Source organism: Diabrotica virgifera, chromosome 3 (assembly GCF_917563875.1).
Source record: "Diabrotica virgifera virgifera chromosome 3, PGI_DIABVI_V3a".
Classification (NCBI taxonomy): Eukaryota; Metazoa; Arthropoda; class Insecta; order Coleoptera; family Chrysomelidae; genus Diabrotica; species Diabrotica virgifera.
This window is the reverse complement of record NC_065445.1, coordinates 166,843,074-166,871,051: the sequence shown is the minus strand read 5'-3', so window position 1 is coordinate 166,871,051 and position 27,978 is coordinate 166,843,074. Positions and strand designations below refer to the sequence as shown.

Sequence of the window (27,978 nt, the reverse complement as noted above, 5' to 3'; positions counted from 1 at the left end):
TAGAATTGTTGGATACATTCTTAAATATTATAAAGGATCAAGAAGAGACCATAAAATTTACAATGAAAAAGGAATATAATAACACCCTGCCTTTCCTCGATGTTTTAGTCTCAAAGAAGGATACTAGACATGAGACTCAAGTGTATAGAAAACCAACACACACACCAACAGATATCTCAATTACAAATCGAATTATAACATCAACGGTAAAAAAGGAATTATTAAATCCTTATATGATAGAGCCAAAATTACTTGTTCTAACGAAAATTCATCTTTAGAAGAAAAACCATTGTTAAAATCTGTATTATTAAAAAATGATTATCCTTTACCGTTTATAAATAAGGAATTGTCAAGATTGGATCGAATGGAACAGAACAACTTAGAACGGGATCCTACAACATTCACAAGAAATAATACGAGGAAAATATCAATACCATATATAAAAGGACTATCCGAGAAACTGAAAACAATAGGAAATAAATTCAACATTTCAACAACATTCAAAACAACAAACACATTGATATCTATTCTATCTAAAACTAAACCTAACCATAAGCAAGAAAGAACAAAGAATTGTATTTATAAAATACCTTGTGAATGCGAACAATTTTATTTAGGTGAAATATCAAGACCATTAAACGTTAGAATAAGTGAACATCAGTCTTAAATAAGGAATTTCATAGATCTCAAATATGTCAACACGCATGGGATAATGAACACAGAGTTCAGTGGAGAGATTCAAGTATACTCCTGAAAGAAACAGATAGTAAAAAGAGAAAAATCAAAGAAAGGGCTCTAATTATGCAAATGAAACCAATTATGTCGCAAATTCCTCGGAAGAATTCAGTAGGATGTGGTTACCCACACTGAAAGAGGAAGTCAATAGAAAGAAAATATCACCATTAGTAAGTCAATAGCATATCTAGTTAGTACATATTTTATATTTTAGTATTACTTATATATCTTTGTATTATTAATATTATTTATAATTTAAACAACATATATACTATATATTGAAGTCAGAATTTGGTATTAGTTTTGAGAGTAAACTAAATGTAAGACCAAATACTTGATGTAATACGATGTCGGGATAGTATCACGAGGTTTTTTCCTGGTTTCCCCTCATGATTTAGATTTACTATGGAATCTCTAACGCGAGAATTTTACTGTCACCGTTGCATTTGGTTGTCTTATTAAAGACAGATCACATGCTATGATTTTTTTGTGGCGGATATTCTTGAGTTGGGGTTGATTTCAGGTAATCGAATAAACTATCTTTCAGTAAAGTCGTCCCAGGAATCAACTCATAAATATTGGCAATATCATTTTAAATTCTTCTACTTTAAAATGTATAATATATTATGTCTGAATTGCCAATATAAATGAGTCAGAATAAATAAATTATTACAATAATTTTTTACTAAGCAACAACATTTTGGTTTAATTTAGTAGTATTTTGTATTTTGACAACGTCACCCGATTTGGACGTCGAAACGTTAATAAAATTATTTTTTTCGGTTTAATTGTGGCTTATTTCCATCTAAATAGTTAATTATAAAAATGCCACAAGAAAATAGCTTCAGAACAATATATTCTTCACCCCCGAGAAGAGGGTATACCTACCCCTCCATTTCTGTACATTGAAGGGGGTGTAGAATTGTAAACTTTTTCTTTTTCAACTACCTATTCGCAAATTTTCATCCTTCCTTTTTTTGAGGTTTTCGTAAAGTTTTGTGTTCTTTGCTCCAGCTATTAGTGCATTTTAAAGATTGCATCTTAAGCTTTAAAAAACTCTATAAAATTGTATTATGTCTTTAAACTTGAGTGATACCCTCTTAAAGTGGTAGTAATTCTGTAAAACACCTAAAACTACGAGGTTTTCAAAAACTACATTATTTGAGACGTCGCGGGTCGTATAATTTAAATTAAATTTTTGAGATTTTTTTTAATAAAACAACATTTACTAAGGTGCTTGAAAGGTGTGTTGTGCAAATTTGATAGTTTTATAGGCAAAATTGGATTATGTAGTTACACATTTTTAAACCATTTTGAAACAAAATTCATGTAAGCCTCACTTTTTTATTTTATTCCTTTTTTTTTGTAACTATACGATAGCTTTATTGTTCTTTTTTCATTTCCAATTTATAAAATTTAATTTGATTAATTATATTAAAATAACTCAACCGTGCGCTTCTGCGAACGTTACTATTCGGTGCGCCAATGTGTGTGAGAAGAGAGGTTTAGCGTTATATAAATAAAAAATTATAGAAACTATATATTTTATTTTAGGAAAATCTTTAATTTAGGTTTTTTCTGTAAAACTTTCTGAATTTTTCAATGGTCAGGTCAGTTTTTTTCCGAGATTTATATCTTCGTAGGTATTTAAAAAACAACTTATTTCGCAGTTCATTTGTTTAATAAAAAAAGGAAGCACCCACTTCTGGAGTAGAACTTTCTAATATGTTGTTTATTAAACATTGCTTAATGAAATTACAAAAAGTTCTATCTAGTTTGATTTTTTCTGTAACCAAAAACTCTATTGACTCCCTTTAAAACAATGCGACTGTCGTGTTTAGTGAACGTTATAATTATTTCAGTAAGATGTCTGTAAACGCGAACATAGGATATTAGTATCAATGATGGATTGATTAGACCAAAAGTTTATCCATACTTTGAGTTATTACAACCAAAATTGAAACAAACGGTAACTTACAATATATACTTAATACAAAACGTTTATGCTTATATTAAGTGAAAGTGCATTCTACAATGCACGAATTTTCGTAAATCACGCAAACACATTATATACATACTTGTAACGTGTTTCTATTACTTCCCATTCTTCTCTGAGAAAGCAATTTTGTTTGCAGAGTTTATGGCAACTAAAGATTTTATTATTATTTAAATTAGCATATATTTTCCTCGTTTTTGCTTATTATGTAATGTGATTTCTGATTTCTCAACTATGAAACTGCGTAGGCTATTGCAGAAATTCAAATACATACGAATTTGTAAAATAAGTACGTATATATCAGATACTGGTTACATATTAGTCATATAACCGAGAGATGGTTTGGTGAAACAAAACAACAGAGCAAAAGGCAATAATAGAGTTACAAAAAGTATAAAGACTCACATATGTAGAGTAACAGATATAATACAATAATAGTGTGCCCTACAGGAGTTATGGACGCCGACCCTTTGTATGTGCAACGACCTATAGTGTACTGATTTTGCATTATGATTTATTGAACTATGGTATTAATTAGTTTGAATTTTCGTAATTGCAGGTTTTAATTTCAATAATTACGTTTTGTTCAATTCATACATTCATTCTGTTCATAGACTTCGTAGAAGAAACATTGCTCTTAAAATTGATAATTGTACTTTTATTTACGTATTTTGTATTTTCCAAAATAAATAATATTTTTTTAAAATTAAGTATTTCTGTCGGAAACTTATGTCAGGTAATGCTGGGACTTAGCGTTTTACATATATACTAAAAAGGGTCAGCATCTAAAACTCAGTGATCTGACTAGACACCTAGTGATTTGAATGGTATGTTTGATGTATGTTTGAATGGTATGTTTGATATATATTTCCCAAACAAAATTTAGAACCTACAGTTCAAAATCATCATAAATGATTGTGGGTTAATATCAATCTAATGTTATAACTAATATTCTAACTAATTTGCACAAATCACAACAGATGCCCTCATTTTTAATACTGATTAAGCAAAAATATGGAGGTTACTGCTTCTAATATCAGACTGTCAATAACCCTCGGACAGACTCCTACAGTATTTCCAGCAAAACTGCTATCAATAGATTTTTGTTTGCAAACTTAATTCATCAAAAATATTTACTGCCTTAGATAAGCTAAGCTGAAATGAAGACACCGGATTCTACAATATATGAATCTCTAGCAGCGGGTAAAAAACTGCCTCTTAAGTACAAAAAAGTAACTTTTTTATGTGTCCAAAACATAATAGTCCAGAAAGCCACTGCGCATCCGCTAGGAAAAATATTCCGATTCGGATTTTTTGCACAATCTTATTCAAAAAGGGCTCCTTTTAACAAATTTGCATGTTGCCAGGACCAAAAGGTGGTCAAAAATTTTTTAAAGGTTTTTTTTGTTTTTTTCCTAAAATTATTTTTTTGCATGGAAAAAAGTTTTTTTAGGTTTTTTGGATCATTCCAAACAGAAAAGGTCTTTAGTGACTTTTCTCTAAAAATGATAGTTTTTGACATTAAGCGATTCAAAATTGAAAAATTGCGAAATCGGCCATTTTTAACCCTCAAAAACTATGTGAAAAACTGAAAATTTGAATGTTCCCAAGGTAGGTAGATATTCTTCAAACATGGATTGATGAAATCCCTAAGAGTTTTTTGCAATACGATATTCAAAACTCCTTTGTTTTTTAATTGCTAATCAAGCGTGCGCGACACTATTTTCCCCGACAGTATGGTGCAAATGAAAGGAATAAATTCGTTATTTCGTAAACCGGCGAGTTTAAGGAAAAATCCCGAAACAGGTCGATTTTTATTTTTAAGTTATGATATTGTGACATATATGGTATACTAGTGACGTCATCCGTCTGGGCGTGATGACGTAATCGATGATTTTTTAAATGAGAATAGGGGTCGTCTGGTAGCTCATTTAGTAGTCTATTTAGTAATGTAAACATTTACATAATTATTTATACAGGGTGTCCTTCTACTTCTTTTTTTGTCAAATAATTTAATTTAATAAAAAATTTTTGGGCACCCTGTATAAATAATTATGTAAATGTTAATATTACTGAATAGAGAATTAAAGAGCCTTTCAAATGAGCTAGCACACGAGCCATGTTCTCATTTAAAAAAATCATCGATTACGTCATCACCCCCAGACGGATGACGTCACTAGTATACCATATATGTCACAATATCATAACTTAAAAATAAAAATCGACCTGTTCCGGGATTTTTCCTTAAAGTCGCCGTTTTACGAAATAACGAATTTATTCCTTTCATTTGCACCATACTGTCGGTGGAAAATAGTGTCGCGCACGCTTGATTAGCAATTAAAAAACAAAGGAGGTTTTAATATTGTATTGCAAAAAACTCTTCGGGATTTCATCAATCGATGTTTGAAGAATATCTGCCTACCTTGGCAGCATTCAAATTTTCAGTTTTTCACATAGTTTTTGAGGGTTGAAAATGGCTGATTTCGCAATTTTTCAAAAAAACAAAAAAAAAATCGTTTAAAAAATTTTTGACCACTTTATGGTAATGGCAACATGCAAATTTGTTAAAAGGAGTCCTTTTTGAGTAAGATTGTGCAAAAAATCCGAATCAGAATATTTTTCCTAGCGGATGCGCAGTGTCTTTCTGGACTATAAAAATTCGAGTCGTTCTTCGATATATAAAAAGTAGTATGGAGTATAGTGTACGTGGAAAAATAGAAAAGTATTATGTATTTATTTCAAGTGTTTTCATTGTTCAATTGTTCGTCAACGCCATAATCTATAATCTGACAGTAAACGTAGAACAGATCGTTTCAGAACCTTACCAGATAACAAATGTTATCTGGTCGTTATCATCTTCAAATCCAATCCATTCACTGTTGATTGTAAAAAAGCTAAACGGGTGGGACGACCTGCAGCAATCCCAATAAAATGCCCAAAATACAAAAATTTGTTGAAATTATTACACTTAATATCTCCTATTCACAACGATATTTACCGTAATCTAAGCCATTAACACTTTGGCTACTGTGTGTACCATTTCTGGTACACAGTTGATGTTTACCAGAAACTGCGTGTACCAAATTTGGTCACATGAAATGGTAATGTTTCAAGCTGTGTGTACATTTGGTGAACACAGTTCTGATGGTTTTAAATGCGTATCTAGGTTCCTACAGTTTACTGCTAAATTCTGGCGAAGCAGTTTGGGACTTAATCAACAGATGGCTGTACTATGACCGATTTTTTAAAATTATGACGGAGCAGTTTGAGACTCCTTCAGCAGATGGCATATTATGGCCATTTTCTGACTTGCAGAAACTTGTTGTTTGTGCAATATTAGTCTTGTGTGTTTGCGGTTCTAAAATTAGTACTTAAAATGTCAAATAAAAAATTAAGTGATGCTGAACTACGTGAAATAGCCGAGAATATGAGTGAAATGGAGTATGAGTTTATTAGTGAAGATGATGATGATGATGCTATGGATATAGATGATCCAAATGATCAAGATTCGTGTTCTTCTTCCTCTAATTTAGAAATTAACAGTGATGGGCAAGAGTTAGAATTCGAATCTGATCTAGAATCTCTCAACAACGATTCTGAACCTGATAATTTTTTAAATAATCCTAATCCTAATATCATTTGGAATAATTGTGCAGGTAATATATAAATTAGTATTCACTTTTATAGTTTTGAGTTTATAATTTTGTAGGTAATTTGAACACATTTACTTTCACGGAAGATTCAGGATTCTCCCAAAGTTTTTTTGCACAAAGGGAAGGAGATCATCCAATTCATTTTTATAAATTATTTATTGACAACGATATCTTATCACTTATTGCCGAGGAAACCAACAGATATGCTGAACAGAAAATAGTATCAGGAATTACAAATGAAACATTAACAAAAACAGCATTATTGGGACAATGGAGAAACACAAATCAATCCGAAATTTTTGTTTTCTTAGGTCTTCTAATATGGATGGGTTTGGATCGTAAACCCACTTTGAAAGATTATTTTAGCACCAATATGCTGTACAAAAATGAAATTGGAAAATTTGTTCACATGTCCAGGATAAGGTTTGAGCTTCTTTTGTCCAATTTGCACTTCTCAAACAACGAAATTGCCTCAGATGATAGGCTCAAAAAATTCCTTCCCTTGCAAAATTTGTTAATCAAGAAGTTCCAATCAGCATATACTCCTGACAAGAATGTGTGTATAGATGAGACGATGATTCCTTTTCGAGGACGACTGAGCTTTTGCCAATATATACCGGGGAAGCGTCACAAATACGGTGTGAAATTATTTAAACTATGTGGAGTGAAAGGTTACACATACAATTTTAAAATTTATACAGGAAAAGAGCAAACACCTAATGAAAAGCCAATTGGTACAAAAGTGATGCTACAGCTTATGGAACCACTTTTACATTCAGGTCGCGTTTTGTGCACAGATAATTATTACACTAGCGTGAATTTAGCACACGAACTTCTGTACAAAGATACACATTTAATAGGCACACTGAGAAAACACAGGAAGCATAATCCAAAAGTAGTAAGTGAGGCTAAATTAAAAAGGGGTGAATTAGTCATGAGACAGAGTAACAGTAAAATCATAATTGGAAAATAGAAAGACAAAAGAGATGTCATGTTTCTCACTACGGAGTCAGTGCCTGAAATAGTGGACGTGCCAACAAAAAGGGGTGTCGTGAGAAAGCCTTCCACAATCGTGCAGTATAATAATGTGAAATCATTTATAGACGTCTCTGATCAAAAAGCATCATATTCATCAGCAGTGCGTAGGGGTATTAAGTGGTATAGGAAAGTTTCAATTGAACTTTTGGTTAACACATCTATTATAAATGCACATACTGCATACGAGGCTATAACAAACAAAAAGATAAGTATCACTAAATTTAGAGAAGAAATCGCCTCAGAAATTTTTCGTAATCAAAATATTCAGATGAAAAATTTGGATGATCGTCGTGTTAACCAAGAAAGAAATCACAAACTTTCCGAAGTGGAACAGAGAGGTCGTTGTACAAGATGTTATAAAAATAATAGTGCTAGAAATGGACGTAACTTTGCTATAAAAGAAACAAAACATCTTGTCTAGCATGCAGTGATAAGTTTTTGTGTACCAACTGCTTTTTTGACACTCATTACTGTCAAGCAAAAAAATGAACATTGTGTCCAAAAATGGTACACATAGTTTCTAAGAAGATAATTACGCATTTATTTCTGCCACAAACTGTGTGTACCATTTTTTGACACGGCCCTTACGCATGATTTTTTTTCAAAAAAATACCTAAATGTTGATATTTACATGTTTTTAGTATTAAATATTGTGAATTTTACCAAAATATAGTTTCAGTTTCTGACAAAAAACTTCAAATTTATAGCCAGTAGCCAAAGTGTTAAGGAACTTCAAATAGCGAAACGCGCACTAACATGGAAGCTATTTCCAAGATTTGATGCTGGATATCCGGTTGGAAGTTGCAGAAATTACAGAACTAGACCTGGTATTGTATTATGATGAATAAATATGTTTTTTAAGAATAAAAGTGTTTGACGCCATTTTTCTTTTATTTTACTTAAAAAAAATATCTAAATAATTAAGTGACAAAAAGAAGTAAATATGTATACAAAATTTGAACTGTACAGCTACAATCGCAAATATTTTTTTTTCAAAATTTCAAATATTTTAAAGAAAAAATAATTAGATTATTAAAAAATAAAAAATAAATCCAAAATAAGTCTTTAATGCCCAGTTGCACCAACATATCTTAAGCTTAAGTCGAGAATATCATAAGAATTATTATAATATAATTATAATATATTACAATAAGAATACCCTAATATGATAATAGATATAATTGATAATAAGGTAAGAATCTAAAATTATGGTGCAACGTCATGGAGGCCCTATCTATAAGTAGAGCTTAGCTAAGCTGGAGATCTGTTGGTGCAACCAGGCATATGTGATTAATTCGCTGTAAATTTATAAATTTAAATGTAAATTATAAATGCAAATACTTAGGAACCTCGATTTCAGACAATAATGATCAAACAACAGAAATAGGGCTGGAATAGAAATAACAAGAAATGTGTTTGTGAAAACAAAAACAATTCTCTGCAACAAAGAGAATTGTTTTATTAAAAAAAATTTACTATGTAAAGGTACTATTTTTTGTCAAATTAACAATTTTACTCTCAATAAACTATATACTATGAACGTTATCTATTTTTTATTTAGAATGACTGAGTTGTATATGTATAATAATATGCTTGCAAGGTCCATTGAGTTAAATAATAGTAATTTATGTATCAAGGGCGTAAAATAGGCGTTTAGGGACCGCGACGTGCAAGTAAGAGCCCGAGCCTATAGACGAGGGCTATTAACACATAAGGTTCATAAACGCTGTTTACGCCCGAAATGCATACAAATTTTTATCCACGACTGTTTTAATGATCATTTATTAATAAAGATACAAAATTCCTTGCACGATCGTCATAGTGATTATTTTTTAATGCTTCCTTTTTTCTTTCCACCTTTTGCGAGCAATTTATTATAAATACCTACCGTTTCCCGTTTCAAAAGTTGCATGGATTTTATAGATCAATGTATTAAAAAATCATCATGTATAACAATTCACCGAATCATTTGTATTGGTTAGTTAATAAAAAATGTCATATTGAAAGAAATATGTGTAAGAAATAATAATATGATAGAATAGTAATCTCTAATCTCTATGTCTATGTTCGCGTTACCCTAGCAACAAAGTAAATAAGTCAAAAATAGTAAGTCGCTATTATTTATCGTATTGAAAGTTACATAACAAGTTTTTTAAGAAATTCTTTTATAATGGCAACTAGTGACGATGAAACATTTTCTGGAACACCACCGGAAATTTTTAAAGCAGCAGAAGATGCAAAATTAAGTTTACTACCCGCTACATCTAAGAAAATTAGAATAGAAAGAGAATATCCGTCCGGCGGGCGATAAAGAAGCCCACGGCCGCTAAAGTGGCACTTTACGCCCGCCAAATATATACATAATATGGACTTTACCGCCCGGTCGTGCATAAATTAATTTTATTTATTCTCGCCTTTCTTGTTTATTTTTATTATTCATTGCCACAAAGTTGTGTGGTTCAATTTATAAGTCCGTAAGCTCTGAGTTTGCAGACTTTGAATTACTATTTGATTTTTAACTATTTCGGAAAGCCCCAATCGTATTTTATCCGCTTACTATATTAGGATATTATGTCCAACACAAAATGCAGAGTTAAGCAGACATTAAGAACAATGGTTAAAAGAACAATGCGCATAAATAGAAGAATACCAGAAAAGACATGATAGTTTAAACATAGGTACATAATAAAAATTAAAGAATTAACTCAGAACAATAGAACAAGAAACCCGGGAAAACTGAAATATACAAATAGGAATCTTGTTTTGAATAATAACAACAACTTAAAAAGTTGGACATAATACAACAATGAACTGTTCAAATACAATAGAACAGAGCAGACGAAAATAGAAGTAGAAGAGGATATGGTTTTAAAGATATTAAAACAGCAAATTGAAATGGCCATAAAAAAATCAAATATGGTAAAGCAGTAGGTCCAGACAAAATCCCAGTAGAAATCTTAAAATGCTTAAAAATGATGAATCCTGAGACATTATGGTATACCTATTTAATACAGTGTAAAAAACAGGACACATACCGAAACAACGGTTATTCTCCACCTTTTGTGCTATCCCTAAAAATACAAACGCTAAAGATTGCAGTGAATACAGAACAATATCAATAAAAGGCACATTCTCAAATTATACATACAAAATTGGGAGAAGCAATAGATGATAGTGAGTTTAAGTTCAGAAACGGACTAGGAACCAGAGAGGCGTTATTTGCTTTTAATGTGTAAGTTCAAAGATAAATGGATATTAATGTGGATGTGCATGTTTGTTACGTTGATTTTAAAAAAGCATTTGACAAAGTAAGATATGAAAGATTAGCTCAAATTCTTAAGACAAAAACATAGACAAAAGGGGCCTACAGATAATAACAAACCTTTACTGGAATCAATGAGAACAAATTGTAATAGATAAAGGACCCAGTCCAGAAATTGAAATCAGGAGAGGAGTTCGGCAGGGATGTATTATGTCTCCATTACTCTTTAATGCATATAGTGAAGCCATTTTTGAAGAAGAACTACTATCTCAAAGTGAAAGAATAATAAAAAACGGAAGATCAATTAACAACATAAACATATGCAGATGACACCATGATTATGGCAAGCTCTGCTGAAAAACTACAAAATTACTGCTAAAGAAAACAAACGGTTGCTGTGAAAAAAATGGACTAAAAATGAGACCAAATCCATGACAAAATAAAAATGCCAAAGAAAACAAATATACAAACAAATATACATTTGGGAAAAGTACAGATAGAAAAGGGATTATAAATGCAAATACCTAATAGGAACCTGGATTTCAGAATAGTGATCAAACAACAGAAATAGGGCCGGGATAGAAATAACAAGAAATGCGTTTGTGAAAACAAAAACAATTCTCTGCAACAAAAACCTTAGAATAGCACTGAGAGTAAGAGCTCTGAGATGCTACGGGTTTTCGATACTGCAATATGGATTTGAAACCTGGACATTGAAGCAAGAACACCTAAATAAGTTACAGTCCTTTGAAATGTGGCGTTCCGAAAGGATGCTTAGAATAGCATGGGCACAGGTGAACACTAATACTTCTTTTTCTTTAGGTGCCGTGTCTGTATTCAGACGTTGGCCGTCATCATGTTTACAATTTCCTGAAATCTCTCTCTATCGGCTGCTGCGCGAAATAATTCTTCTACTGTGCAGCCACACCATTGTCTAATATTACGCAGCCATGAAAGTTTCTTTCGACCAATCCATCTCTTTCCCTCCACTTTTCCTTGTAGTATAAGGCGAAGCAGATGGTATTTAGGTCCTCTAATTATATGGCCGAAGTATTCTGTTTTTCTCCTCTTTATGATGCTTATGAGCAGACGTTCCGAATTCATCATTTGAAGAACACCTTCATTGGAAGTGTGCGAAACCCACGATATATTTAGGATTCGTCGATAGCACCACAATTCGAATGCTTCTATTTTGTTTAGCATTGTGGTTTTTAACGTCCATGTCTCACAACCATACAATAGGATAGACCACACATAACATTTCAGCACCTTCTTTCGAATATTCATCGACAGGTTTTTATTACATAAAACTGGTTTCCAGGTCATAAAAGCCTTCCGTGATATTTCGTTCCTAGTTATTATCTCTTCATCAGAGTCACAATTTACATTTAACCAGCTGCCAAGGTACTTGAAATGATTTACCCGTTCTAACTCCTCTCCATCAAGAGAAAGCTGACCTTGATCTATATTAATCTTTCCAAATGCCATCCACTTTGTTTTTGAAATGTTGATTTTAAGGCCTCTCCGATAGCTTGCTTCACCGACTAGATTCAGCAGTGTCTGAAGATCTTGTAAATTGTCAGCAAGAATGGCTGCATCGTCAGCGTATCTAATATTGTTGACCACTTCTCCGCCTAGCCTTACCCCCTCTTGTCTGTCATCCAAAGCATCCCTAAAGATTTCTTCAGAGTACAGACTAAAAAGGGTGGGTGATAAAACACAACCTTGTCGTACTCCACGTTTTATCGGCAGTTTTTCAGTACGACTGTCTCCAATTTGGATAGAGGCTACCCGATTGTAATAGTATTTCAGCAGTCTTATATCGTAGTGGTCAAGTCCTGCTGCCTGCAGGCAATCGAAAAGTGTATCATGTTGTACTCGGTCGAATGCCTTCTCGAAATCGATGAAACAAACATAAACGTTCTTTCGGAATTCACAACTTTTTTGTAATAGAACGCGCATACAAAATAGTGCTTCTCTAGTTCCTAGACCATTTCTAAATCCAAATTGCTTATTACCCACTCTAGTTTCGCACAGAAGGAATACTCGGTTTTGTACAATACGTAAAAGTATCTTAAGTGTGTGACTCATCAAACTGATTAGTCTAAAATCGCTGCATTTGGTGGGCCTGCTTTTCCCTGGTAATGTTATAAACAGTGACTCCAACCAATCATCTGGTATTTTTCCTCCGTTGTAAAGTCTGTTAAAGAAAGTAGTCAAGCAGGCAATGTCCCCCTCGTCCAAAAGTTTAAGTAGCTCAACAGGGATTTGATCTGGTCCAGGTGCTTTATTGTTTTTGGCTTGTTGTATTGCTTTTATGACTTCTGACTTCAGTATACTGGGACCTCTGTCTAATTGGTTGTCACAGGTAGTATTTGGAGCATTTTCTTGAGAAGCATCGTCAAAAAGGTCACTGATGTGTCTCTCCCATTCTTTGCACTGTTGTTCGTGATCACAAATTTTTCCGTCTGCGGTTTTAAGTACGTGAGCATTTTTCTGTTTTCTAATTCCGGAGGTATATTTAAGATTCTTGTGGAGGTTGAAACTGTCATGCTTTTTTTGGAGGTTTTCTATTTCTTTATATGAATTCTTGAGCCAGGATTCTTTGGCCTGTTAAATTTTTCTTTTTATGAGTTTGTTAATTTCACGGTATTTGATAATATTTATATTTTTGTATTTTCGTCGAACTTCCATCAAGTCTAGAATTTCTTGGTTCATCCATTCATTTTTTGCCAACATTGTAGGTGCCCTTAAAGATTCCCTTACGTCCTCTAAAATCGAGTTTTGAATATCGTAACAACATTCGTTAATAGTTCTGTTTTCGTTTGTGCATTCTGATATTCTGTGCATTTTACTATTTATCTGCTAATACGGAACACTAATACGGAAGTATTGAAAAAAAAATGGGCAAAAATACGAAATAGTATACGCAATAAAAATAAGAAAGTTACATCTGGGACACGTAATGGGGGACAGCGATTTGAACTGCTGAGGCTAAGACTGATAATACAGGGAAAGATAAGAGGAGAAAGGAGTATAGAAAGAAGAAGAATGTCCTGGTTGAAGTATTTAAGGGACTGGTTTACATGCAGTTCTGTAGAACTCTTCAGAGCAGCGGTAGATAGAGTAAAAAATAGTGACGATGATATCCAACCTCCGACTGGGAGACGTCACTTAAAGAAGAATAAGTCCAAAAATTAGGGTTAAAATGAGCTATATTGTTAAAGGGGTTTTATTATTTCATATGCTCAATGGGCCCCGAAAGATGAAAAATCCCCGGAGTGCTACAATTTAACGGGGTCCGTTTTTGAGGAAGGGCTGAATAGAATAGAATAGAATAGAAGTATGCTTTATTGTCATGAAAAATTGTACAATTTTATCGACAAAGCTTATAAAAAGTCAAGACAACAAAACAATAACAATTCAATTTACTAAAATTACATAAATCGTCAATATATTTACAATAATAACAATAATAATGAAGTTAAACAGAAGTAGTCAATTGCAAAATTTAAGTAAATTGCAAATGCATAGTCTACCTAGTAATTAATAAGTTTAAAAGTTAAGCTGCTGCATATGACACCCAAATATAGACAAAAAAAAAATGATAATAAAAATACTACTTGTGCAAAGTGTACTGTAATTTCTTAGTTATTGATTAAAAAATCTTCTACTGAATAATATGGTCTTTCAGATAGGTAGGCTTTTGTCAGTTTACGGAATTTGGGGAAAGATGCTGCAGATTTAAGTTGTAGAGGGAGATGGTTGTAAAGTTTTTTTGCGGAATATAATATAGATTTCTTTACTAACTCAGAGGACGGGGTCGGCATATAGACGTCAAACGTAGAATTTCTCGTGAAGTAGTCATGATTAGGTCTTGGTGGAAAGACATGTAGATGTTTACGAATTAAGCAAACAGTTTCTAAAATATACAAAGATGGAAGGGTTAAAATTCTGTGATCTTTGAAGTAACTTCTGCAATGTGTTGTTCTTCTGAGGCCAAACAGATATCTAATTGCTCTTTTTTGTAATTTGAAAATAACATCGAATTGGGCAGCCGTACCAGAACCCCAAAAAGGAAGACCATAACGAAGATGTGACTCGAACAAAGAAAAATATGTTATTTTGGAAGATGCTAAATTGAGTTCATTCGAAACAGATCTTATAGCATAGCAAGCTGAGGATAGTTTCTTCCTTAACAAATCGATATGGTGGGACCATTTAAGGTTGCTGTCTAAAAAAATACCAAGAAATTTCACAGAATCAACGGTACTGATCTGGCTGTTATTAAGAGGTAAGGGTTGAAGGACTCCTTTATAAGACAATGCTACTGTTTTATCTACGTTAAACGAGAGTAAATTAGAGTCAGACCAGGTTTTTATTGTAAGTAGATCAGAAGTTATAGTAGCATGAAGAGTTGCAATATTTGAGTTGCTCCAAGTGATACTGGTATCATCAGCAAAAAGAAAGATTTTTCCATCGATTTTTAAACTAGTGATGTCATTAATAAAGATAAGGAAAAGTAGAGGACCCAATACTGAACCTTGAGGTACCCCACATACAATGTTTTTGAGACTAGAGTCTGTATCGTTTGCTCTAACCAGTTGTTTCCTATCATCCAAGTAAGATTGGAACCAATCTAAAGAAATACCTCGAATTCCGTAGAAATTTAGTTTTCTTATCAAAATGTTATGATTTACACAATCAAAAGCTTTGGCGTAGTCACAAAAAACGGTGGCAGTGTGAAGATTATTGTTCAGTGCTTGATAAACCTCATGTAGTACAGAAAAGATGGCATCAGTGGTGCATTTATTATTTAAAAAGCCGAACTGATTTTGTGATAAAATGTTGTTTTCAACTAGAAAGGACATAAGTCGGGCTTTTATGAGTCTCTCAATAATTTTGGAGAGTACCGGTAGTAGTGCAATAGGTCTATAATTGCAGGTATTAGATATTTCACCACCCTTATGAAGAGGAATAATGATGGCTGTCTTCAGGCACTCTGGAAATTTACCTTTCTCAAAGGAATCATTAATTAGTGAGATGAGGACTTCTAACACATTTTCTGGGAGATTAGAAATAATTTTTATCGATAGACCATCAGTACTACAGGAGAATTTGCTTTTGATACTATTGATTGTTTGGATCAGTTCAGATTTATCGACTGGTTTTATAAAGAATGAATTCGAGACCTTTCTTGAATTAGGGAGATAAGCAATGGGATCTTGTTGTGGCAAAATAGTTGATGTAATATTTTTACTCACATTAACAAAGTATTCATTTAGATTTTCAGGGTCTGGAAGGGAAATTGTTTTAGCAGTGTGGGTTTCATTTCGAAGATCGTTTATTATGGACCAAGTTTCTTTTGCAACACTTTTTGAGCTTCCCAAACGGTTATGGTAGTAGTCTTTTTTAGCTGATTTTATAAGTTTAAGATAGGTTGCCCTGTACTTGGTGATATATTCAGTGATAGAAACGTTGGTAGTAAATTTCCTGATATAGAGAAGAGAACGCATATTCTTGGAAGATATTCGGATACCTTTAGTAGTCCAGGGTTTGCGATGTTTTGGCTTAATTGCAATTAAAGGAAATGCTTTATTGAAGATACGGACAAGCTTATCCAAAAAAGCACTGAAATTATTATCCACGTCCATAGCAGGAAAGCGCCACTCAGAGGTTGAGCATAAATTTTGGAAATTACGAAAGTTCCGGGTGGAAAAAATCCTGCCTAAACGTCGGGTTTTCGAGGAGGGTTTGCTCAAGATATTAAACTTCGTATAAACTGCTTCATGATCAGATAGTCCAGCATTAATAATTGTAGAGTGGACATCAAGGGGTGAAAAATCTGAGACAGTATAATCAATTATGGTAGATGAAGTTTTTGTTATCCTTGTAGGAGAATCAACGTGCATTGTTAGACCATAAGATTCAAATATGTTGACCAAGGATATTTGTGTAGCACTAGCAGCAGCATAATCAATGTTAAAGTCCCCGCATAAAATTTTTCTACTTTTATGGGGCAGGTCATCTAACAAATTTAGCAGGTTCTGAAAAAATAGTTCCACGGAAGAGTTAGGTGATCTATAAATGCAAATAATATAAAGATTAAGATTCTTATTGTAAATTAACGAAAACTCAAAGAAGGCTTCACTTAGCAGAAAGTCATATTTTGTTACCGAAGAAAAATCATTGCTCGTAGATAGAATTAGGGTGCCTCCGTAAGCTGAGCTTGGACGATCATACCTAGCAATTGTGGTGTATTTTTCTACAAAAAAAGGCTCGTTGACTTCAAGCCAGTGCTCAGTAACCGCAACTACCGGGGGAAATCCTAATTCCTCTAGGAACAAAAACAATTCATCAGTTTTGTACCTTATAGAACGAATATTAATCAGAACCATGCTAAAGTTGTTATCACTAAAACAATTTGAGGATTCTAGTCCCTCAGAACACGTCGTGATGTTTAAAAATTTCGTTTTGGAGAGGCAGCGGAATAGTAATTTCGGTGACATTCCCTTGATTTCTGCAGGTGAATAATTCTTTCAGAAGTGAGAAAGGATCTGTAAGCATCAAGATCAGCTTCCACCTCATCTGGACCAATCCCATAGGCATTGTTAAATTCCAGCAGAATTCGTCGTAGATCTTCAGTCTTAGTGGGAAGTCCCTCGGAAGCCAAAAAGAGTTTAACGCTTGTATTGGTAAATCCATCGTAAAACACTGAAGCTGGTTGGTCGTGTAGATAAGCAAGATGAAGTTTAATGGCTTTTAAGATATCCGGTTCCCTTAATCTGGCTAGAAGATATCGACTATTCGAGTTATTGGTTAATCTAACTCTTGGTGGGGTCAAAGGATCCAGATTTATCGAAGGTTCTAAAGTATCCTTCTTAATGAAATTTACAGGCGAATGGAACGGATTCTTAGATTTACAAACTTCGATGGCCTGCTTGTCTGTACGTATGTTTGTGTTTTCTACTTCATCTTTGTTCTTGCGAGAATTGGTAATTGGATTTTCCAAGGTGACAGAACTTCTGAGATTCTTCGGATTCTTATGTGACTCAGATGAAAGCGTATGTGACTCAGATGAAAGCGTTGGTTCAGAATTGGATGATTCTACAGACCATTTGATGTTAACACCAGGTGGCCAAATTTCCTTATTAAATAATAGGTTAATAGCTGTTCTAGATTTTATACCTATTTTGAACGAAGAGCCAGTTGCTGTGTCGGCATCTTTAAGGAGTGTGTAACATCTAATGTATTCCTTAATGCCTAGCCTCTCTTTGATATAGTGCACAACTTGTATAGGGGTGTACGTTGGGGTCAAGTTACTAATAACTACAAAGTGACATTTATCTTCTGTAATTTTTGGCTTTTGCTCTGGACTTGGTTCGATATGTCGGGGCTCTTCAGTTTGGGTACTTGCGGTGGCATAAGATGTATTTTTCTTCAATATCTCTTTTTTAGTTGGTATATTAGATAGATTTTTTGTAAGACTGCTCATTTGATTTGACATATCACCGATATTTGAAGAGAGCCTTTCTAATCCCAACTTAATCTCAGTTGAATTTGTGTCTTGGATTTCAACCTTGATAGTCTCATCTGAAGAAGAGCCGAAAAAAACTGACGATATATTAAAAATGTCGTGTTCCATCTGCCTTACAGATTTTAAAACCTTCTCAGGATTCAGCAGGTTGTTTAGTTTGTGGATCTCATCAATTTTTTTCGTAAGATAGTCCAGTTTGCCGTCATTTTTAGTTAATAGGTCATAAGTCTCGATGAAAACAGGCAAATTGTCATTTAGTTTTTTAGTAACTTGAATTAAGGCCTCAAAGTTCTCTAAAGGTATTTGATTTTTTGATAAATTTGTAATTTTGTCATTTAAATAATTTAAACTTGGAGAGTCACATACGGTACAAAAGAATCTAAGGTGAGAAGACTTTTGGTCCAATAGGGCTTTAGTGATGGTCTTGTTTAATTTTGTACATTTCATACAGAAGTTTCTTTGGCAATCTCCATTACATCTTAACTGGTTGTATTTATCCGAGTCAGAATATTGTGTAAGACAATGTTCACAAGTGTACGTCATTTTCAAGGTTAGATGTGCAAAAATTAACTAGGTCGATGTGATGATGGTAATAAAAATTGAAACACTTACAGCTAGTATTCACAACACATAAATCAAAACAAATAACAAAACTTGTAAACACAAGAAAACAAATCAAAACATACATCCGTATACTTCCACTGCTGGTAAACGAATGAATTAGTTCATTTTCAGTTTTCTATTTTTAACTCGAATTCTCTGCACTTTTCGTTAACACGTTGACGGACAGTGCGTCAAATGTATAAGCAAGTGTTGTGACACTATATGTATTTTGCAAAGTAGAGTAAAGAAAAATGCAACGTCTATAAACGTTGTGTCTCATTACATCAATGGAGATTAGACGCCTATAGACGTTCTGTCCGTCAACGTGTTAACTCATTAAAATTTCTCATTTTAACTTCGTTCCTTGTTCGTTTAGGTATTGGTCCGAGAGCTGTTAGGTCATGTTTGAGTAGGTATTTCAGGCGATCTGAAGATTTTTCAGGTGACTCTTCCATGATAACCTAATACAAAAATGCCGGTTTGGCTGGAGGGTAGCGGTTATTTTCTCAAAAAATTTCCCCCAAAGTTAAAAAAAAGGATAAAAATTGTTATTAAAAAAAATATCATTGACGTGACTTAAAGTAAATTTAAATATTCAAATATAAAGAAAATAAACAGGTCAGGCGATTTGCGAGAAAGTTTAACTCTGCAAGATGCTTTCATGGGCGCCGCAGGATTATTTTTAAGGGGGTGCATCTGAGCTTCAGAAGATTGCATCTGTATCTGTACAGACTATTAACCAGTATAAAATATACAACTATACATGCATAGCTATGTACTTTCTTTTCAGACAAAGAGGTGCATTTGCTATTTTGATAGGCTATTTTTAATATTAAGAATAAATAATAATCTAAAAAAGTCAGGTTTTTTGGGTGAGATTTTCTACCTGCCAAGTAATCAAAAAAATACGCGTTCATGTGAATGAAGAACCCTATAGGTAAACTTTAATGTGATAAAGAGTAAGATAGATGTTTGCGTCCTCGATCGCAGCGATTCCATCCGCTCAAATCACATGACTAATCTCATTCACTCTCCTACTGAAGAGAAGAATCTAGAAGAAAAAGAAATGTTTTACCAGCATCTAGACACCGCCTACAGTCAGTCACCAAAAAAATGACATAAAGATAATAATCGGGGGCATGAATGCTAAGATTTGAAAAGAAACCGAATAAATGGGAACATGGAGGCTTAGCCTCCATGAGAGAACTAATGAAAATGGAAGCCTACTAATAGACTTCGCTGCTAGCAAGGAAATGATCATAAGCTCAATCTTTTTTCCTAAAAGAGATATCCACAGGGCCACGACATGGCTATCACCAAACGGTCAAACAACCAACGAGATAGACCACATTTTAATAGACATAAGAGAGACAACAAACGTAATAGATACGAGGTCCTGGAGGGCAGCGGTATGCGGCTCGGATCATTTTCTTTTACAAATAATGCCGTATTTTATATTATATTATAATTTAGATGCCGTATAAATAGACAGAAGAAGAACAAATACACAAAAATAGAAAAATTAAACCTGAACAATCTGAAAAATCCAGAAATAGAAAAACGACTTCCAAAAGACTTAAATAGATAACTCGTAGAACAGAGAAAGAGAAAACAATACAAGAAGAATGGGATAAGATTTATAAATAACATGAGACACTGGTAAAAGAGTGATAGGAACTCAAAACACCAAAGAAAAGATCTTTGATTTGATCAATAATATAAACAAGCAATAGACAAAAGAAATGAACTATACGTGCAGTTCACTTAAAGTCGAACATGAGAAAGACGTGAAAAAGAAACATAATGAAGAACAACGATGAAAGGCAGACACAATATGCAGAAGAAAGGAAAGGAAATACGAGAACGACCATATACTAAGAATCAAGGAAGACTTCAACCAAGGTGACACTAGAGGGGCATATAAATTCCTGAAACAATACTCAGACAGGGATATAAACACAAGGGACACAGCAATAAAAGTAGGTTGAAAAAATTAATTCGAAGGTAAAGCACTGAAAAATAGTAAAGCCCCAAGGATTGACAATATACCAGCTGAAATTCTCAAAATTGGAGGACACGCACTGGAAGATAGCTTCCATAAACTGACAAGAGGCCTGTGGAACAGAGAAGAAATTCCAGGAGACTGGAAAAGAGCAATTGTATGCCCACTCCACAAGAAGGGAGACAAACTCAGTTACAGAAATTATAAAAGCATTACCTTACTTTGTGTGAGTTATAAGGTGTTTACGTGGATCATAAACAAAAGATTAAGCCACTTCACACAACAAATCATAAGAGTATGCCGGGCCTGATTCAGACCAAAACAGTCTGCTATTGACCAGCTATTCAAAGTAAAATAAATATTAGCTAAAGCCTAGGAGCACAACATATCTACCAAATCTTTGTAGATTCTCGACAAGCCTATGATAACATACATTGAGATAAAATATATTATGTAATTATGCAAGAACTTGGTATACCAAGGAAATTGGTAAAGTTAGTTCAAGCCACCATGACACAGAAGAGCAAGTACGAGTTCAAAATGAATTAACAGATCCCTTCCAGATAGCTAAAGGGCTAAAACAGGAAGATGGGCTGGCACCGACTCTGTTTAATGTATCTATGGAATATGTCATAAGGAGAATAAGGTACTAAATTACATATCAAATAATTTTTATCCATTAAACCCGGTGCAGATCGACCTTATATCGGATCCTCTACTATTAGGCCTGGATCCCGCGTACCAAAAAAAGTTTATTAACAGCAAGCTGAAAATTTATTAATAGCTTAACGGTGTCTAGTCCGACAACTTTGATGTATGGGAACACTGGAAGAGAGGAAGTTTTAATTGTGGAACAGGTTACAGGTTTCGAACGTCAGACTACGAAACTTCCTAGGTATTTTGTCAGACAAAACTTCCAATTCATTTGTCACCCTTTCATTAAACTCTGATGCAAAAATCAGACTGTTATTTATCACCAACGTAATTCCTGTCATTTGACATGCTCTACGTGTCGGACTTATTAAAATGGCCAAATATTTGTCGGACAAACATTTTTCATATATTATATAACTTTCGCTATTAGTCCGTTCTTTAACGGTAAAATATTGCAAAACCTCTAAATTTTAAAGAACCCCTTGGAAAGACATGAAATTTGGCATACACATAGCTAACAAGTCAAAGAAAAAAAGTGATATTGTGCCGATATGTGCTTTTGCCCTGGGGGTGGTTTTCACCCCCTCTTGGGGGTGAAAAAATATTCGTCCAAAGAAAGTCAGGAAATGGATAAACTGGCTAATTTTAAGTAAATTTTGTTCTATAGAGTTTTTCACTAAGTCAATATTTTTCGAGTTATTTGGCAGTAAATATGTTAATTTTTTCAACAAAATAACCACGCTTTTAGACGGTTTTTCACAAATAACTCAAATAGTAAGTATTTTGTCGAAAAAATATTCTTACCAAAAATATAGCTTGTAAAAAATTGAAAAAAATAGTGTATATATCACGTCTCTACACCTAGTCAAATATATCAAATATATCAAATATATTCGTCAAATTTCAAATGGAATATTTTAACGTGAAATAACCAAAAATAAAGCACATTTCGGGGAAAACTCATTACAACTTATTTAAAGTGTATAAAAAAAGCTTCATTTTTGTTTTATAAAAAAAATTTCTAGCATCAAAATTAAACGAGTTACGCTCAAAAAAAGTTAGTCCCTTTTGTTTTTGGTAAAAAAAATCCAGAAAATCACCCCCTAATTAGTATCGTAAATGAACTTAATCGTTACGACTTCACAAGTTTCTTGACTCGTGTATATATTGTTTATATGATCTGTAAGTTTCATCAGTTCAAAGTCCTTATTATTGAAAGGGCTGTAGTTAAAAGGAGTTGAACGAGTCACTGATCACGAATGTATGCAAATTTAGAAACACCAAATCTTAATCAATTTTTGTCTAACAGAAAAACAAAAATATACATGATATTCAGAAAAGCAAATCTGACTTTTTTTGTTTTTCGAGATTTTTGGTATCTCTAACAATTTTTAAGTTATTTTGAAAAAAGCATATTTTTCAAAATTTAAATTTTTAAAAATTTTACTTTGAAACCAAAGTTTTTCAAAAATAAGCACTTTAAACCGATGAAACTTACAGATCATATAAACACAACATAAGTAAAATAATTTGTGGAGCGGTAACGATTAATTTCATTTAAGTTGTTAATTAGAGGGTGGTTTTCCCGATTTTTTTTGCAAAAACAAAATGGAACAACTTTCTTTTGAGCGTAACTTGCTTAAATTTAAAACTAGAAACTTTTTGTAAAAACAAAAATAAAGCTTTTTTTTTCCCCAAAAAGTGCTTAATTTTTTGAATATTTCACGTCGAAATATTCTATTTGAAACTTGGTGAATATGAATCTATTTTTCATTGGCTATAACTCTGGTTCTACGAGATGCAGAGACCTAACGCGTACACCATTTTTTTTTTACTTTTTTATAGGCTATATTTTTGATAAGAACGTTTTTTTCGACAAAATACTTACTTTTTGAGTTATTTGCGAAAAACATTCTAAAAATGTGGTTATTTTGTTGAAAAATGAACATATTCACTCGCAAATAACTCGAAAAGTGTTGACTTGGCGAAAAAGCTCTATGGAACAAAAGTTACTTAAAATTAGTCAGTTTACCCATTTCCGGACTTATTTTGGACATATATTTTTTCACCCCCAAGAGGGGGTGAAAGTCACCCCCAGGGCAAAAGCACACATCGGCACAATATCACTTTTTTCTTTGACATGTAAGCTATACGTATACCAAATTTTATGTCAATCTAAGCGGTTCTTTAAAATTTAGAGCAAAAACCGTGAAAGAATGGACTATATTGAATAAACTGAAAAGCAACCTGCTAATTTTCACAATCATAAACGTGTCAGGATGACAAGTTCTACAATTAAAATAACGTTCCACAATTAAAATTTCCGCTGTTCCAGTTTTCCCATACATCAAAGTTTGTCCGACTAGACACCGTTAAGCTATTAACAAATTTTTGGCTTGTTATTAATAAACTTTTTTGGTATCCGGGATCCAGGCCTATATTGCCACAATAAAGAGTAGTTTTAAAAATGAATAAACTGTACTGATGATGAATCATAGCGAACTGTAAAATTACGAAATAACTGATACAAATTAAAAATTTTAATTTATCTCTCTACGCCAGTCAATGAGAGCAAGAATATGATGTTACCTCCGAATTCTATCCTACTGCATGGATTTTAATGAATAGGGAGCGGATTTTATGCTAAATGCATATTGCATGCATATTTCGCATATTTCAGAACTTTACTAAATTTTGCATATTTTTAAAGAAACATGCATATTTTGTGCCTATTTAAAAACATTTAAGTCCAAAAACAAATTTAAATTTTTTAATTCAACACAAAATATTTCCCCGCACAGGCTGTCGTATCTATTAATTCGAGAACTACCTGAAGAGAGGCGGCTCATTCACTGCCTTTTCATTTTTTCTTAGAAAATGCCCGATCTTTACACCAAGTATTTACTTATAGTGCTTATAGTACGCCGTTATAAAATTATTGTAGGATGTTAAAATGATGAAGGATGGTTTACCGGGAAATCCGAATTTTATTTACTTTTATTATATTTAGTAGGTACCTATAATCCTGCTGATTCTTTTAAATCCCCTATTGTTAAGAAAATTTACACTTTTAACCATAATTTTACGATTTTCTAACGGAAATTGAAATAATCGTGCTTTAGATCAGAACCTGTCTTTAAACGGCTTTAAAACTTTGGAGGACATATAATGCGAAATTTTTAATGGAAATTTTGAAATTGATTTTGGTGCAAAATTTTCGGTTTTAACAAGTTATTTTAAATACGCCCCAATTAATTATGTTGACGTTGAAAGGAGTTTTTCAAGTTATAAAAATATTTTATCTGATCAAAGAAAATGTTTCCCGGTAAAAAATTTGGAAAAAAACATTGTAGTGAATTATAATCGAAGATATATTATAGTGATACTGTTATTTTATTTTAAATAGGTAACTATTGGTACCAGCTTTTGTAAAAAATGTGAATAAATTGCATGTATTAAAAATAATGTTTTTATTTGAAAGATAATCAATAAGATTGCCGCCCCCCTATAAAGGAACTAGAATAGAATAGAAGAGCAAATTTGTGGTTTCTCGCCATGCGCATTTTTTGAATTTTTGTGCATATCTTGAGCATATTTCGTAATTTTCTACTGCATATATATGCGCATATTTCATCAAAATTGATCGCATATAAATCCGCTCCCTATTAATGAAATTTTGGGAATAGCCTCTATTTATTCCTTAATTAAAAATCTACCCTATGTTGATGTGCGCTTTTATCTTGGGGGTGGTTCCCACCCCATCTCGGAGGGGGAAATTTTTTTGGGTAAAATAACCATGGAAGTGGCTAGAGAACCTAATTCTAAGCAAAAACTGTTTTGTTTTTTTTTGAAAACTCAATACTTTTTGAGTTATTCGTGGTTGAAAATTGGCCATCATCATTGAAACATTACGCCTTTTCGAACTGGTTTTTTGCGAATACCTTAAAAACTATGCATCTAACTAAAAAAAAACTATATACAACATTTTTGTAGCTTATAAAAAAATAAAGAGATGATTCATGAATCTTCTAGTTATAATACAAAAAGAGATATGGTAGTTGAAAAGAGTTTGTTTTTTTGGTGCATGCTCAAATTGGTGTATTTAACTTGAAATAACATAGAAACGGTCAATTTTAGGTGTATAATGCCTACCAACACCTTTTGTATTACTTGAAAAGACCTTTAAAATGGGCAATATTAAAGGTCGATTACATTCTAAAACTAAGCGAGGTTGCAAAAAAAGTTGATGACTAATGTATTTTAAGAAAAAATAAGAAGTATATTTAACCCCCATCCACAAGAACTTAAATGTATGGTTTTCCTTCTACAATACCTTTTATTATAGTGTTATTTCTATGTTCAAAAAGTTGGACGGGTTTAAAATAAATGGTTTTTGAAAAAAAAATAAGATCAAATTATAGAGCGCATTTTCAAATTTTTTTAAAAATCTTTCTTTTTCTCCAGGTGACTTGAAAATAATAAGAGATACAGTAATGCAAAATAAATACCAAATTTTTATCTAAAAAACCTTACATTTTTGTATAGTATCTTTTTTCGTATCTCTTATCATTTTCGAGTTACATGGAGAAAAAAAAGGTTATTTTTTTCAAAAATGATTCATTTTAAACCCGTCCAACTTTCTGAATATAGAAATAACACTATAATAAAAAGTATTGTGAAGGAAAACAATGCATTTAAATTCTGTGGGATGTGGGGTTAAATATACTTCCCATTTTTTATTAAAATACGTTAGTCATCAACTTTTTTGCAGCATATCTCACATAGTTTGAATGTAATCGACATTTAATATTGCTTATTTTAGAGGTTTTCTCAAGCACTACAAAAGGTAATAGTATCAGTTTACACCTAAAATTGACCGTTTCCCTGTTATTTCAATTTGAATACACCGATTTGAGCATGCACCAAGAAAACAAACTCTTCTCACCTACCATATCTCTTTTTGTATTATAACTAGAAGATTCATAAAGGAACGAATCTCTTTGTTTTTTTATAAGCTACAAAAATTTTTAATATAGTTATTTTCGTTAGATGCATAGTTTTTAAGGTATTCGCAAAAAACCGTTCGCAAATGTGTCATTTTTCAACGAAAATGGCCAATTTTCAACCATGCATAACTCAAAAAGTATTGAGTTTAAAAAAAAATTATAGAACAGTTTTTGTTTAGAATTCGGTTCTCTAGCGACTTCCGTGGCTATTTTAACTAAAAAAATGTTCACCCCTGAGAAGGGGTGGGAACCACCCCCAAGATAAAAATGCACATCGGCATAGGGTAGACTTTGTTTATTAAGCTATTCCCTACTTACTGTGAAAATATCAAGTAAATCGATGTAGTAGGATTGAATTCGGAGCCAAATACCCTCATTGACTGCCCTACTCTTTAACTCAGGTTGTATTGAATATTAAAACTCTTATAAAAGGGGTCCTAATACTGTAGAAAAATATTGTTCTGAAGTTATTTTCATGTCGCATCTTATACAATTTACTATTTTGTTTGGGAATAAGCCACAATTTGAGTTTGCAAATAATTTATAAACAATAAAAAAATATATAGGTATTAAAAAGTAACTGAATACACAAAAGGTGTACAAAAATATTAAGTAAAATCCCTTAAATAATTTAAAAGATAAAGCAATAATATCCTTTAAACAGAGTAATACAGTCGATTTTGTTTTAAAACGGATTGAACTCACCCCTTCATGTTTGCGTATTACTAATCCGGATGTTATTAAATACAATTCAATTGTTCTCTACGCACTTTCAACTTCACCGGTTAAAGAATATCGCCATTGGCAGCACTTGCACTGTGGAACATTATCAGCAAGTAACACTGAAAATCAAGACATAAATTCCACGGTTTCTCCTTCTTCAAGACCTACACTCCCCATAACGTACCTACCTACGAAGGAATGCTAAAACAGTGAAGCGACTTAAATCACCGTGATGATAAAATGTTAAATGCATCACCGTTAATTGAGGAGAAAATATTTTTATTTTTTGTTAGACTTTTAAAAATGCAAACAAATAACCTGAGAAATATAATATACTGAGGTGATATGATCTGTAATATATAATTAACTTCCTTCAGAAAATAAAAATCGTGTTTCTGGTTCTTCAAACCTAAAACTTAATCATAACTATAACTCATCAATGACTGTTGTCTTGTAATCAATGTTGTTGTCATGGCTGATAATATGGCCACGTTATGCCATTATTTATTTCTGATTTTTACTGTGCAACTGCGGCAGCCATTATCAAGGCGACGACGCAAGAAAGGTCAAATCTATTTTCCGCTAACTGAGAATGTTTCCGAACGAATAAAGAATAATATATCTTGTTGATTATTAGGGGAGTCAATATAGAACGAAAACATCCATCGTTTCGGAAAAATTCAAACAAGCTTATATTTTTCTAAAACTCTTTTTGTTAGTTTATATACCTACATGTTAAAGTAAAAAGTTCTACTGACATATTTTGCTG

General features: G+C 32.8%; 1 protein-coding gene across 1 annotated transcript in view; it reads right to left on the bottom strand.

The window, feature by feature from the left end:
* Positions 1 to 27,384, bottom strand: part of LOC114329458 (facilitated trehalose transporter Tret1-like) — a 197,539-nt gene extending 170,155 nt beyond the window's left edge. The window contains exon 1 of the mRNA XM_028278573.2: positions 27,192 to 27,384. Coding sequence (XP_028134374.1) covers positions 27,192 to 27,199 — 8 coding nt within the window. The 5' untranslated portion in view covers positions 27,200 to 27,384. The remainder of the gene's footprint in view (positions 1 to 27,191) is intronic.
* Positions 27,385 to 27,978: the final 594 nt, after the last annotated feature.